Source organism: Anoplophora glabripennis, unplaced genomic scaffold (genome assembly GCF_000390285.2).
Source record: "Anoplophora glabripennis isolate ALB-LARVAE unplaced genomic scaffold, Agla_2.0 scaffold370, whole genome shotgun sequence".
Lineage (NCBI taxonomy): Eukaryota > Metazoa > Arthropoda > Insecta > Coleoptera > Cerambycidae > Anoplophora > Anoplophora glabripennis.
The window spans coordinates 294,243-310,456 of record NW_019416978.1 but is presented as its reverse complement, the minus strand read 5'-3'; the positions used below and the strand labels follow the sequence as shown (position 1 = coordinate 310,456).

Here is a 16,214-nt window from a genome sequence, read left to right as displayed (position 1 = left end):
AAGCGACTTTATTGTTCACTTTTACAATGGGCTAAATAAAACTGCGGCTTGGAAATATAAAAAATAATTTATTAAATTACAGTACCGAATAATAAATAATTACTTAAAATCGTTTACAATTTAGTATGGCAGAAGTATGTTTCACATAGGGCAAATTTATATCCGCACGTTCCTAAAAGTAACTTCGATAAGGCTATTATTTAAGATTCTTGTAGATCCAGGGTAGGAATTTTTCAACCCTGGTGTACACTCCAGGATACTGTCCTTTGCCGCAACCTATACCCCAGGATACAATACCCACTTGAGTCCATTTGCCGTTGTTAACCATCAGAGGACCGCCACTGTCACCCTAAACAAAAATAATAAGTTCAAAATTGATAAATGTGAGTTTTCCATTATAACTTATTTTAGAAATAAGAAGAAAAATTCAATTTCTCAGTCTTTTTATTTTTATTTTTATTTTTTTGTTAATAAAAGGATTGTGAGAAATTGGACTTTTCTTATTATTTCTAAAATAAGTTATAAAAATAAAAAATTTAAATGAATGTTTCCCTGGAAAATGTATGGAAATTATTTGTCCTCAGTTTTTACGTCTCCATATAGCCCGGAAAATAAAAATTTTCCATGTAAATATTAATAGTGAATATAAAAAAATCTTGTATTTTATAAGTTGCTTTTTAGCAGATATACAGGGTGGGCCATTAGTGTGAGAAAATAAAATAACTCTCTTGCTACTCATAATACAGAAAAAAAGTTTATATAAAAGTTGTACCGAATCAAGAAAACTAAACTACAAAATTGATTTGAAACATACAGGGCGATGAGTAAAAACGGGACACGCCAAAGATTACATTTTTTAAATGGAACACCCTGTATATTTTTAAACATATGGATTTTAGAGAAAAATCTATACATGGCAATATAAACAGTTTATCATTTTAGTGCGGGGTTGCCAAGTTATGTAGAAAGGTAGAAAGTTCTTCGAATTTTGGAAAAACCATGACCTCAAAGAAGTATTAACTTTCAGCTACTAACACTTGGAACAAAATAATTAGACAGAGTTATAGGCAAATGTTAAACAAAGGCTCCTATATTAGCTAATATCGATATTTTGTACAGGGCTTTTTTTATAATACGATAATTTTTAGAAAGTTTAGACTTGATTTTCTAAAATTTTCAAATGGAACATCCTGTATTTTATTATTCTATTTTATTCACATATCGATCCACTTCAACTTTTATTAAGCATGTTCCATATCTAAAATTCTTAGTTATAAGATATAGCAACATTTCTGAAAGAACTTAATTTTTATTATTTTATAGAATGCCACAAATAAATATTAAATAATAAAATTAACTAAAAATGGAATGATAAATTATGAACTTACAAGTTGACACAATGTGCCAGTCTTTTCCAAAGCCATTTCGTGCGACCGAAAATAATAAAAATTAGGTTTTTCCAGAAATGTTACTATATTCTAAAAACTAACAACTTTAGGTGTAGAACACACCTACTTAATAAAAATTGAAGTGGACTGATATGTGAATAAAATAGAACAATAAAATACAGGGTGTTCCATTTGAAAAATTTTAGAAAATCAAGTTTGAACTTTCTAAAAATGATTATTATAATAAAAATGCACTGTATAAAATATCGATATTAGCTAATATAGGAGTCTNAAAGTTGAAGTGGACTGATATGTGAATAAAATAGAACAATAAAATACAGGGTGTTCCATTTGAAAAATTTTAGAAAATCAAGTTTGAACTTTCTAAAAATGATTATTATAAAAATGCACTGTATAAAATATCGATATTAGCTAATATAGGAGTCTTTGTCTATAACTCTGTCAAATATTTTTGCTCCAAGTGTTAGTAGTTGAACGTTAATAAAACTTCATAGAATTTTCTCAGAAATTCATGTTTAAAAATATACAATTTAAAAAATGTAATCTTTGGCGTGTCCCGTTTTTTCTAATCGCCCTGTATGTTTCAAATTAACTTTGTCGTTTAGGTTTTTTGATTCTGTACAATTTATATAAACTTATATTATACAGAGTGGTCCCGAGGTAATGGGCCAAAATTCATGGGTAGATTCCCCAAGTAAAAATATTGTAATTTAGCCGAACTTACCTTAGTCCAAAAGTTGATAGTTAAAGAGATACAGGGTAATAGATGTAAAATATTATTTCAGTTTTCTTTAATTTATTCCTTAACAAATGCAAATATCCTCACAATATTTTGAGGATTGGAGTTCTTTGAGTAGAGGAATTGAAATCTGTTCACATTTTGGTTAAAGTTCATAGAGGGCGCTAGCTGCAGTTAATTGAATGTGTTAAAAACGACATAACTTTTTTTACACAAAAAATGTATACTTTATTAAAGTAGCTATCTCGCACCGTTTTCAAGATATTTGGCTTTGAAACTTCCAATGCTGTTGCATTAAATTACAATTAAGTACCTACCTACAGGTATTATTAATTTAGCGGTAAAGTTTCTTAAGTAGGATTTGGACGAAAATCAAATAATTGACGTCTTCCACTTGTTTTATTGCTGTCATTTGTATGCTAATTTCTATTAAGTATTATTCGTATCTTAGTTTACACATTAAATTGTATACTCGTATACTTAAATGTGAGATAGAATGCTTCGTTTTTGGAGTTACATGAAATCAGTTGTTTGTGGAGAAACTATAAACACTTGAGAAGAACTTTAGTAACAGGTTTTAAATGCTGCAAAGTCATTTCGCATTAAGGATTTATACTTTAAAATAAGATAATCTTTTAATAAACGTGTTGATAAATGTATTGAAGTTAGAGGTGGACATTTTGAGCAATTATTGTCAAAAAGGCATATTTTTTTACTAATGTTTACTATTTTACTGTTCATAATTTTTAATTCTAAATAAATCTTTGTTTTTGACATTTCTAAATTATTTTAATTATTTCAACTATTAGCATTGGAAGTTTCAAAGCCAAATATCTCGGAAACGGTGCGAGACAGCTACTTTCATAAAGTTCACCTTTTTTATGTAAAAAAAGTTGGAAAATAAGAATTTGATACCAAAGATGAGATACCTTAAAGTACAAAAAAGTTATGTCGTTTCCAGCACCTTCGATCTACGGCAGCTGGCGCCCCCTATGAACTATAACCAAAATGTGAACAAATTTCAATTCCTCTATCCAAAGAACCCCAAACCCCAAAATTTTGTGTAGATATTTGCATTTATTAAGAAATAAATGGAAATAAACTAAAATAATATTTGACATTTAACACCCTGTATCTCTTTAACTATCAACTTTTGTACTAAGGTAAGTTCGGTTAAATCGCCATATTTTTGCTTCGGGAATCTACCCATGAATTTTGGCCCATTACCTCGGGACCACCCTGTATAAACTTTTTTTCTGTATTATGAATAACAAGGGAGTTAGTTATGCCGAGTATTCAAAATCTTTTTTTCTACAATGCCGCAAAGCTGTATAATAGCATCGATATTAATATTAAAAATGCCCCCACTGTATCATCTTTCCGCAAACGTCTAAAACAATTCATTTTATCACAAAGAACTATGTAGTTGTATTAGCTGATGTTGTATTAGTTTTTATTTAGTTACGTTAGTTTTTAGTTATTTTTTTGTTATACTATGTATTTCCAATTATTTATTTTTCTGGTAGTTACATGGAAGAGCGAGTAAAATCGAAAGGCGCCACCAGGTTGCCTAAATATTCGTTATAAATATGTATCCTGCTAATAAAGACAATATTATTATTATTATTATTATTATTATTATGATTATTATTATTTTACTTTCTCACACTAATGGCCCACCCTGTAGATGTACTTCAAAAACAAAATATAATAGACCCATGACCTACGAGGAATCATTATTATTTGATGTTCTAGCAGCTTTTAAATTCATGGCACTTGTTTCTAAAACACCCTGTAGAATAACACTACACCTAAATTTCATATTTTTCAGACTATACGCATAACAGAGATATTAGCAAAAAAATATGACCTCGAAAACGAGTTAATACGGCCCTGTATACGGGAATTATAATACTCATTATTTGTATATTAATAAAAAAAATTACTATTATCTATCAATTTATGCTGCTATTGGACAACTTTTTTCTATGACGGGCATCCGTGCTGCGGTCCTGGTTAAGCACAAATCAAATACTGTCTATATTTTTATCTTAATGGTAGCAATGCAAGTGATACGTAATATAATGATACTGTATACTTACACTACAAGAGTCTCTGTTGGCTTGTCCAGCACACAGCATATGTTCCACAATACCCCCTGGAGCTGCAGGTCCGTACTTCAGCTTGCAATCCCTGTTGCTCCAAATAGGTATGTTGACTTCTTGCAAAATAGCGGGTTGAGGACCACCTAAACATGAGGTAAGTTAAAAAGAATCAGGAATAGTTGTTTCTGCTCGATGTATGGGAACTTGTGATGAGGTCATCCTTCAAATTTGTACAGGTTATTAAGCAAACTATAATCCATCCAAAAAACGCTAGAGAATTAAATAGCCTAAGAAAAGGCTTTCTTGACATGTGAAGTTGTTATTGTAATTGTCCTAAAAGGATCCGAACCCCGAAGTTGAAGAATATTAAGAAATCAATATCATGGTGACCTTGGATTTGTCCTTGAACCAAAGTTTCAAGGTCAAACCAAGGTCGAGTTGAAAATATTACATGTAACATCCTATTTTTATACCAGCAATCCATAAAGAGTAAAATTTTACGTCCATTTAGAGTCAAAAAATATTTCCTCTCCCTGCAAGTCATTTGGAAATCAAGCTCATTTTTATCTGAATAACTAATAATAATAATTCAATGACAAATTAAATGCTGACCTTGGATTTGACCTTCACCACAAGTTGCATCGTCAAACTAGGGTCAACTTAATATCAAATAGAATAAGAGATAAGAAAAAGGATGTCCTTGTAGGTAATTTGAAGGTCAAATTTATTTGTCGCAAAAAATTCCTCAGTGTTAACAATTTTGAAATTTAACACATTAGGTTAATAATTAAAATTTGATGATAGTTGGACAAAAATAAGAATAATTTTTTCAGGGTGACCTCGGCTTGACCTTAAAATTTAAACTCAAGGTCGTCAATTTTTTTTAAAACTTTTTTTGATAAAACCCAATGCTGAAAGGTTATCGGAGGCTTCGCACCTTTAGGGACACCCTGTATAATTGGTCCTTTCACTGAAATTATGAGTAGAAAATTTTTTGTTCCATCTCACTTTCTAGATGACTCCAGGAACGGCTTTTTTATTTACATAAATCCCAAACTCTCTCGGTCTTATTTATTAAATCTATACATATTTTTAATTGCTTACTCTCTCTCAAACTTCCCCAACCAATCACCGTTGCTGTCTTTCCAGAGTGATCGTTGCCGCCATTGGGTAAACAAACAGGCCTAATTTGTTGTGTGAAGTCCACAGGACTATCCAATGTCAGAATGGCGATGTCGTTGTACTGTTAAAACAAAGGAACATAATAAAATTTAACTGGTTGGGAAATGAAAGCAACTTGTTTACCAGTGTCCTTGAGTCGAATCCTCTATGCCGAACGACTCTTTTCACTCTTTTTTCAACGTGGTTTATTTCAGAGTTCGTTCTGATGTTGTGGTCTCCCAACTTTACAGTCAGTCTAGCGACATCCCATGAGCTCATACTAAAAAAACATGTATTTCCGATTACGATAATGGTAATTTTCAAATGGACTGAGAAGCATAAGCTTAATCAACCCTCTAATACACGATTTTCGAGTTTGCATGTACAGGATGTAACTAAATCCTTTGACAAAACGCTTTATCTTTGAGACACAGAATTAATTTTTAAAAAATACGATTTTCTAATTTAAAAATGTTAAGGGGGCAAGATATTCAATTTCAAAAGCAAAATTAATAATACTTTGGAACGTACGTATTTTTCCACTGCATAAGAACTTCTTTATTTATTGCCAGATTATAACATTTTTTTTATTAGATAGACATTGTGATGGTGCGTCGGAAACATGTGCCAATCATTTTATAATTAAAAGTCATGGCCAACTACGACTTCCTCCATAATGCAAAAATTAGAGAAGCAGTTTTTTAAGAAAATATTCCAAAAAATTTTTTAAAAAGTGAAGAAATTGATTTGATGCAGCTTTTATTCCAGACATTTTTCGGTATTACAAGTATTTTATTACTGTACTGGCACTACAAATAATGGTACATACAGGGTGTTCCTAAATAAGTGTCGCAACGGAACACTGTAAATTCCTCTTGAAAAAAGTAGCATTCTTTTCCTCTTACATTTTTCTCTCCGGGCTTTTGTTTTCAAGATACACGGTGTCAAAACTTTCATTTTTTTTTTAATTTTTTGCCAATTTCTTAGGAACCATTTGAACTACAGGACTGAGTTTTTGTACACGCATAACCACTATAGCAACTTTTTCGCACCCTTCTCGAATTCATTAAACATGCCAGTGGTGGAGATTTTAAGGTATCGTAAGGGTTTTTCCCCCCTAACTTTTATGCCACTGGAAAAATTGACATTTGATTTGACAGCAAATTCTGAAGGGCCAATGAATTTTACACAAAAAGAATTCTCTTGGTTCATTGCTCTAAAGTCAACCGTTTTCAAGAAAAATTACTTTTTATGAACAAAAATAAACATTTTGCTAACGTTTCGAAAATCTTTTGTAATTCAAAAGATAGATAGTAATAAATAACAATTTTAACTAAATTTAACAACATTTGCAATAAGTAGCTATTAATAGTGGTAATGTGTGTACAAAAGCTCAGTCCTGAAGTTCAAACGGTTCCTAAGATATTGGCAAAAATCTGAAAAAAGGTTTTGACACCGTGTATCTCGAAAACGAAAGCCCGGAGAGAAAAATGGAAGAGGAAAAAAATGTTTCTCTTTTCAAGAGGAATTTACAGTTTTCCGTTGCGACACTTATTTAGGAACACCCTGTATATGTTTCAGATAGAAATACATTGCAATTTTTTCCTTAAAAAGCCGTTATTGGTCGCAGTTAGCCCTGGATTTTAAACAACTTCTGGACGCGCTTTCATAAAGTATATCTAACAACATAAAATATCGTTTCGGTCAGCAAATAAAAAAGTCCTGAAAGTAGAACACACTGTAGATATTTGTTATTTGTTGTCATTAAAATTTAACCAACGATTTTAGTAACATCTATCTTGTATCCTGTATATTTCGGATTAAGGGCGTCATAAATATTTATAAATATAGTTTAAAAGCTATGGTAGGTTTTATGCAACCATCATTACAAGCTAAGCGTATTGCAAATTACATACTTCCAAAGGACAATGGTATGTGTGTACAAGGGAAAGTCAAAGGAACAGTTCCCTCCTATTTTTTTGTCATGTCTTCCCTGGGATGTGAAATGTGAAATTTAGTATAAATTCTCAATTTAATAGTGAATTTTGATTATAACAAAAATATATAATTTGCAAGGTAGTGCTTTTATTATTTATTAATAGGCCAGGAAATATAGAGTTGGACGCGACTTTTTGTTTCGGAAAGCTGAATTTATCACTACAGATGCTAAATATTATGTACAATAACATATTAGTTTCCACAGTGGGGGAAGATTGTTTACAGGGTGGTCAATTGTATAATTTTTACGTAAATTCACGTTTTTCGCTTATAACTTTTTTCCGTTCATTTCCACGAGAAAACAGTAAAGTACTTTTTTTTCGTCTTCAAAAGACCTACAAAACTAGCCCCCGACCGTCAAAAAATATTGATTAAATCAAAAGTTATAAACAGAAGAATTTTATTTATGACTTTTGAATTTGAATACAGGGTGTACCACTGAAAACTTTGCACCCGGCTTATTTCGAACTACGTTCCAAAATATTAAAATTGCCGTGAAACGTCCATTTTGTTTTCGAGGGGGACACATTTTAGCGTTAAATACAGACTCGCCAGAACAACCCCCTTCGCGGGGCGCATTCAACTTTAGAATCTTAAATGGCACTCTAAGTCGAGTGAAACCTCATTCGAAAGTGTTTTTAATTCTGGTTGTCATCATGTAATTTTTTTCAATTTTAGTTCATCTGTTGTTGAAAAAAAAAATTACTTATGTTAAGAAATAAAAGACAATTTTGTATTAATCATTTAATTAATTGTTCAAAATGCCAAAGGGAAAACTATAAAAAGTTTCAATTTATTTTCACTGTAAAAACAGTTTACAGATAAAAGCTATTTTGAATAATGAAAAAAAATTGGTACTGATAACAAATTTACCAATTTATTTATCTTTTAGTCGCTATTTAGTTCTCAAAGAAAAGTGTTTAGTAGAAGTGTGTTTAGTAAAATTATTAATTCTAAAAATGACTTATTCGGAAGACGAAAGGATTGAAATAATTTCTCTCTATTTTAAAAACAATGAATGCACGGCTTACGGCAAGAATTTTTAATCAGCGTCACCCAAATAAACACACCTCCGATGTTTACGTCGCCAGTTTGGTTCAAAAGTTCTGTGAAATAGGACCAGTGGAAAATAAAAAAACACAATTTCGAAACCCTGTTAGAAATGAGGCTACCGAAATTGCCGTTCTTGGTCATGTGGAAGCGGATCATAATTTGAGCATTCGTAAGCTACCTGAAATTTCGGGAGTTTCTAGCACACGTTGTCAACGCATTTTAAAAGCTTATAAATACCACCCTTATAAACTACAATTAGTTCAAGCACTGAATGAAGACGATCCTGACCGTCGTTTGCAGTTTGCGGAAGAGATGACTTACCGATTGGCAAACGATCAAAATTTTTTAATTGTTCAATGTTTTTCCGACGAATGCACTTTTTATCTGAATGGCTTGGTGAAACGTCATAACTGCCGTTATTGGAGTGACACCAATGCGACATTATTTAGAGAGAAACACACTCAACATCCGGAAAAACTTAATGTGTGGGCAGGAATTCTCGGAAATAAGATTATTGGACCATATTTTCTGCCCGGAAATCTTAATGGGGATATGTACCTTGAGCTTTTGAATAACTACATTTATCCAATGATTGTTGAAACTATGTAAAATAATGACAACATTTTAGAAGACAATGTTTGATTGCAACAAGATGGCGCACCTCCACATTTTACAGTTGCAGTTCGACAGTTTTTAAATGAAATGTTTCCAAATCAATGGATAGGTCGCCGCGGACCTATTGAGTGGCCACCCAGATCACCTGATCTGACACGACTCGATTTCTTTTTATGGGGACATTTAAAGTCTAAAATTTATGCCACTCAGCTGCAGTCTCTAGAAGAACTCAGGCAGCGGGCGTATCATTGAAGAATGCTACCTAATTACCCCCGAAATTCTTAACAGTGTTCGTCGAAATGTTGAACAACGGTTTTATTATTGCATGGAAGTGGGAGGCGAACATTTTGAACAATTAATTAAATGATTATGACCAATTTTATTTACCTTTAATTTTTAAACAGGTTTTACAGTGAAAATAAATTGTAACTTTTTATAGTTTTCCCTTTGGCATTTTGAACAATTAATTAAATGATTAATACAAAATTGTCTTTTATTTCTAAGCATAAGTAAAATTTTTTTTTCAACAACAGATGAACTAAAATTGAAAAAAAATTACATGATGACAACCAGAATTAAAAACACTTTCGAATGAGGTGTTACTCGACCTGGAGTGCCATTTAAGATTAAGTTGAATGCGCCCCCGCGAAGGGGGTTGTTCTGGCAAGTCTCTATTTAACGCTAAAATGTGTCCCCCTCGAAAACAAAATGGACGTGTGATGGCAATTTTAATATTTTGGAACGTAGTTCAAAATAAGCCCGAGTGCAAAGTTTTCAATGATACACCCTGCATATCTTATTACCAGAACGTTTTGGCATCGCATCTTCTCATTCCTTATCACTGTCTAATAACTCACACGAAATCTAGAATCAGTAAGTTGAATATTTTACTAGTTATGGCCTTATAAACAAATTAACTAATTATAAGTCTGGACGATCTCGAGGATCTTCCACAATCGCACTGACTTTTTCATAGTAGCTTGCAAAATAATACATTGAAATCTAACATTTTTTTTTTAATTTCAAATTTGCAACCTGGATTTTTTAAAATTTTTTTAGCATTAGTTGCAAACTGAAATATACGAACGAGATATAGTTATATATTATTACATATTCGGAAAGCTTATGAAAAGAGCCTTAAGTTAAAAAAAATCGTCAAGATTCGTTGAAAACAACGGAGTTACAGACTGTCAAATATATTATTTTCAAGCGAATTTCGCTTATTTAACGGCAGGACTAAGAATTTTATCGTCATTTTCTTCGGACTCGCTGTCGTTCGCTTCCCCCACCCTTCCGCCGCACCACGGCTTGCCGAAAATCAAGCGACCCACTGACTTTTGACAATATTTCTTGTGCACTTAACATACTTCCACAAATAAAATATGTTTGTCTGGGAAAGTACTTCAGTTGCCGGTTATGACAGTATTTTTTTTTGCCCCTACCAACCTAATTTGTTTAACAATAGCCCGTCTACTTTGACAGTCTGTAACTCCGTTGTTTTTCAACAAATCTTGACAATTTTTTTTTAACTTCAAGCTCTTTTCATAAGCTTTCCGAATATGTAATAATATATAACTATATCACGCTCGTACGTTGTATATTTCATTTTGTAACTATGGCTAAAAAATAAAAAAAATTCCAGGTTGCAAATTTGAAATTAAAAAAAAATTATAGATTTCAATGTATTATTATGAAATCTACCATGAAAAAAAATCAGTGCGATTGTGGAAGATCCTCGGGATCGTCCAGACTAATAATTAGTTAATTTGTTTATAAGGCCATAACTTGTAAACTATTCAACTTACCGATTCCAGATTTCGTGTGAGTAATAACTCACTGTCTAATAAGACAGTGATAAGGAATAAGAGGATGCGATGCCAAAACGTTCTGGTAATAATAACGCAGTTTGTAAATGTTTAATTCAAAAGTCATAAATAAACTTCTCCTGTTTATAACTTTTGATCTAATCAATATTTTTTGACGCTCGGGGGATAGTTTTGTAGGTCTTTTGAAGACGAAAAAAAAAGTACTTTACTGTTTTCTCGTGGATATGAACGGAAGAAAGTTATAAGCGAAAAACGTGAATTTAGGTAAAAATTATACAACTAACCACCCTGTAAACAATCTTCCCCCCATTTTTATGACTGTGGAAACTAATATGTTATTGTACATAATATTTAACATCTATAGTGATAAATTCAGCTTGCCGAAACAAAAAGTCGCGAAATGGTCATTTCCCAGCTTATTTTCCTGGCCTAAATACATATAAATTTGTAATCACTTTGGTCATTTTAAAGAAATATAGCCTAATTTTGTTGTATATCTATGAAAACTAGTACATTTTTATAATATTAAATGAGAAATGGGCAAATAGAAATATAGAAGGATCATTAATTTATTGTTGTGAAGTAAAACATTTTAAATAATTGTATCATATTCTTAAAAAAATATAAATAAAGTGGCATATGTCTTACACACTTTTTTTACTTGGTATTTACAAAAATTCCTAAAATTTAAAAACTCAAGACGTAAAGTTATTCGTTTTGATTGGAACAACCAATGAAACAAAAGACGTAATAAAATTCTAGTGCTGCATTACATATCTCGTCAACGTCAGCTGTCATATTACCAAGTTTAGGGTTTGGCATCTCTAAAATATTTGTATTTTTAACACGTTTTTGCATAGGGATGTGTATTTTTTTTATGTACTATGATGAGAAATGTGTTATTTTTACTCCTCTGTAGCCAATGGTTTTCTCTGAACTGCCAACACAACAATGTTTAGGGAATACGAAATGTTCATTGTTTTAATTGGTGAAGTGGCGGCAATTTTAAACGATTTGAAAAAAAAATAAATCGGCATTTTACGAAATAATCGTGACTACATAAAATACATTTTTGGACTAACTGGGCGAAGCCATATAATAATTTAATTGCACTTACTGAGCAACGCAGTGAGCAGCTGACAAAATATGGATATTGTCAATCAAAGAACCTCCACAAAACTGCCTTCCTCCATTGAACAACGCAGCAATCCAAGGCCATTCGTTAACATCGGCGTTATGACCTCCAACAATCCTTTCCTGGTCCTGATATCCGTTTTTGGCACCACAAGAACCACCAGTTACAGGTATGGCGACTGTAGGCGGTTTAGCACTCGGCGGTTTATAAGAGGGCTTGGTAGTTGCGGGTTTTTTGGGAGGTTTAGTTGTTATGGGTTTAATGGTTGGTGGCCAAACACCGGGTGATTGAGTGGGGAACCCTGGGGAAGGTGGATGAGTGGGTAGTGGGGGTATTGTGTGGTCTGGAGGGTGGGTTGGAAGTGGTGGGGGCCAGCTAGGGTAATAAGGTTTTTTCGACAGCTCGTTTTGGCCTTCTGCTTGCTCTACTGTTGGCTCCTCTGTAGAGGCCGAGTCAGCAGGACTAGTTGGCTTTGGAGATGTTGCGCAACAAACCCCGAACATCTAAAAATTGGGTTACTCATAAGTCATAATACATGGCGTTTCATGACGAACTGTACATGGTGTAGTAGCAGACAGGGCAAATCTAGATGAGTATAGAATGACCACTTAAAAATGTCTTGGTGCAAAATTTGTGATGAGTCCTGGAATTTTAGAACAGAGACTTTAAAAGTCGTCTAATATTTTTATTTATATATCCACGAATTGTGATCTAGTACCCACTATGTGTCTGTACACCTTATACCTATATACGATTTGATTTTCATTAAAACAAAATAAAAATAAATATTTTGAATACCGACCTGTCGCCCTTGAGAAGTAAAGTAGCTACAAGTATCGTACATTCCCAGAACCCAATTGTCGAAGTTGCTCACTTCCGGCATTTTGAAATAAGGGTAGCACTGTCTGAAGGAGGTACATTTTCCCAAGACACCCTTGCTGGTGAAGCAGGGACCTGTTGTTGCTTGCCGGTTGTTGACATTTACATTGTTCCATATTTGGGGTACGAGAAATGGATTGTAAACAGGCAGAGTTGGGCTTCTTACCACGAATTGCCTGCCGTCTCTGTTGTGATCTTCTGACGGATCTTCTAAGACAACACGATTAATCTTATGTAGATGTGAAACATTAAAAAAATGATAAATAACGTTCTACAGAATGGTAAGCTCAGTATCCTTGTTCAAGGGAATTACTAATAATTTTAGTGAAAATAAAACTGAATGCAATGAGAATATAAAAAATTATTTTATTGTGCCTAAATTTTGTTGGAAGAGAACAATTAAAAAACCAAACGTTATAAATATACACTGAACTTGTTATATAAAAAAATATTTCAAGTTGTCGCATTTACTAGGGATGAAAGAATATTATTTTCATAAAAACCACAATTCGAAGGACAACTTTTTCTTAAATGGTAATCTATATTTTTTATTTTCTAATCTTAATTCACTCATTATTTTAGACATCTTCTGTTTGAAGCTTTATCTTCGAAAATGTACGGTTGAGTTATTTAGAAAATGAGCATTTAGTGGATTTTCTTAATATCGCGACATTTGAGATCTCGGAGAAATCCAACTAAGCAAAACCAAGAGACTCTGCTGGCCACAGGGTGTCCCAAAAATAATTGCCAAAATTTTAAACACGCATTTAATTCAACAACGGTAGCAAGAGCAACAACTCGTGTAATGGTTTTTTTTTTCGAATACCTTGATTTTTAAGATAATATAATTTTTATAAATATTCCCTTGATTAATCATGAATTATTTACGATGTAATATAATTATTAAATGATTGAATAAAATATTCAATAAAAATGTAAATTTTAGACACAGCCTGATTTTTTTTTTTTTAGATTTCACATTGATAGACAATATTTTAACGACCTGATTTAAATATTATATAGTCTCATCTTTAAAACATAGTTTTTACAGTTATCAACAAAAATACCGTTTCAATCTACAATTTAGAATAACGATAATGAGAAGTGTAAACATGTAATAGAACCATATCAAAATAACCGGTTTCATACGACTTCATACAGAACCGGATTCAGCTCGGCAGCAAATATTTTATAGTTAAAAATAGTGATAAAAGGACAAAATAAAAAATAACACTTTATCAGAACCTTAAATATTGGATACAATCCAGAAAGAGACAGCATTTATGTTTTGTTTGAAAATCCTGTTTTATAATCAAATATAAATTCTAGCAAATTGCAAAAGAACAGAAGAGAAATAGGAAAAAAAATCTATTAAAAATTGTGAGTCAAAACTTTAGTTCTTTCACATCTCAAAAACAAAATAAAGACGTACCTACTAAATTTTTTTATACCTGATTATAGAATTTAGTCCACATTCAATTAATTCTCTTTCGGTATATCATCTCTGTTATTTGTTAAAAAGAAGACACATTTTAAATAATAAAATATTTCGCTTCAGTTCAAATTATTCAAAAAAACTGAATTGAATCTTTGCATGTCTTAGTTTCTTCTAGAAGCAAGCATCGTCATCCCGGCTTATAAAAAAAGCAATAATTTTCAGAAATCACCTACTCTATGACAATGGTTGACAAGTGCCACCTACGCAGCAGACTAGATTGTTGAACTTCATTTCGTAATAAATTTAATGACATTCCGCCTTTCAAAATTTAACACGACCATTCCATATGATAAGGACGAATGTACATCAATACACTTCGCAAAGGTGAATGTTCTAGTCGACCTTGGCAGTGACTACTCAACACCTCACAGGTGCTAAGTTGAGACAGAACACCTAGTATATCCCTTGAAAATCGCGTGAATCATATTATTATTTACAATGGGCATAGGCGGAATATTAATTAGGGACTTCACCAGTAAAAGAGGTTTAGTGTGTAATGTTTGTTATTTTTTTGCCGTAAATTATTGCAACCATACCCACCCAAAAATACCTACGAAATGTGGGCACAACTGCCACTACCGTTACCGATAGATTTATTAAAAATCACGGCATGCCACGAAAAGGCAAATTTACCATGTCTTAAACATATAAATGCGTTAGGTACATCATCAGTATTTAAATCGAAAAAATGTTCTCACTTGAAGCTTCTCTTTATCTTGCGCGAGAATATGTCTTACCTGCTTCTATGGTTACGGACTGAGGATCATCATCCCTAGGGTCATCTGCAAGGGTAGTTGCGATCACTAATAAACACAAACTGAGATGTAGCGTTAACCCCATGGTTAAACGTCCCGCAAAACACAATAGTACTCCGGGTAGCCGTATCGCAATGTCTGTATTTTATAAAGTTGCTCTTATAAACTCGGACCATGCATCTTCCCCCTCTCCAGCTATACGCAGGAATCAATTTGCAAGAAGTTACCAAAGAATGTTATTCCGGAGGATCATAAACCAGATATGTGTAATTTGCTTGTTTGTTCTTGTAATTACGTCGACTTGCTGGGTTCATTTCAGTACTTCGCCGAGGAATTTAAAACGGGCAAATAAAGAAATTGATGGGTAAACAACAATAACAGGACCCACTGACTGCTAACGCAACAAAGTGCTACGCAAAAAATTGTTAGTTAAGCAACACTTTTTTCACGAGTGAGAATTTTACTCCATGAGTGAAAAAAGGTGCTTCGTACACGAGTTGCATACATCAATTAAATTATAAACATTCTCTTTCACACATCAGTGAAGAAAGTATTAAATTTTACGTCCTAGTACCTAAAAATTGAATAAGGTAGAAATACATGGTGTTAATTAAGTAAGTACAATAAATTTAACACATGATTATTTGAGTGATTTTAAGACAAAAAGTTCATACAAACATTGGCCCGCAGATGCTTCGTTTTCAAGATACAGCATGTTAAACTTTTATAAAAAATTGCTATTTTGTAAATATCTTAAATATCTTTTACCAAATTTTGTTGTAATTTGGCAGTGTTATTTGTACTTTATGTTATTTAGATGTTACGTGTTATTAATACAAAATTATAAAAAATTATAATTTCCAAAAGAAACTTTTCCCCATGTTTCTTGTGTGGTCTAGGGATATGCAATTAAGTGGATTTTATTTTTTTCTACAAAAATTAATCAAGATACGAAAAAACATTCAAGAGACAAAAAAATTGTATTTTTAGTTGCTTAATTCGAAAAATATATGAAAATTACAAAAGAGTCAGTACATTTTT

General features: G+C 32.3%; 1 protein-coding gene across 2 annotated transcripts; it reads right to left on the bottom strand.

Annotated features, from left to right (window-relative positions):
• Nucleotides 1-48: 48 nt before the first annotated feature.
• LOC108910508 (proclotting enzyme-like) lies at nt 49-15,288 on the bottom strand. Of its 2 annotated transcripts, none has more exons than XM_018715127.1 (7): nt 15,156-15,288; nt 12,844-13,130; nt 12,024-12,544; nt 5,559-5,694; nt 5,358-5,496; nt 4,251-4,396; nt 49-349 (listed from the first exon to the last, which is right to left on the bottom strand). In XM_018715127.1, the coding sequence occupies exons 1-7, from the start codon at nt 15,256-15,258 to the stop codon at nt 197-199; spliced, it is 1,485 nt and encodes a 494-aa protein (XP_018570643.1). In that variant the 5' UTR covers nt 15,259-15,288; the 3' UTR covers nt 49-196. The 2 variants fall into 2 exon arrangements, with proteins under 2 accessions (XP_018570643.1, XP_018570644.1); XM_018715128.1 differs by having other exon boundaries at nt 12,844-13,127.
• Between the last annotated feature and the right edge of the window lie 926 nt (nt 15,289-16,214).

Coding starts and splice junctions, on each gene's coding strand:
- LOC108910508 (XM_018715127.1), bottom strand. CDS start 15,258: ATGGGGTTAACGCTACATCTCAGTTTGTGTTTATTAGTGATCGCAACT. Junction 12,545..12,843: donor TTACTTCTCAAGGGCGACAG/GTCGGTATTCAA, acceptor CCCAATTTTTAG/ATGTTCGGGGTTTGTTGCGC. Junction 4,397..5,357: donor TTGGGGAAGTTTGAGAGAGA/GTAAGCAATTAA, acceptor CCTCATGTTTAG/GTGGTCCTCAACCCGCTATT.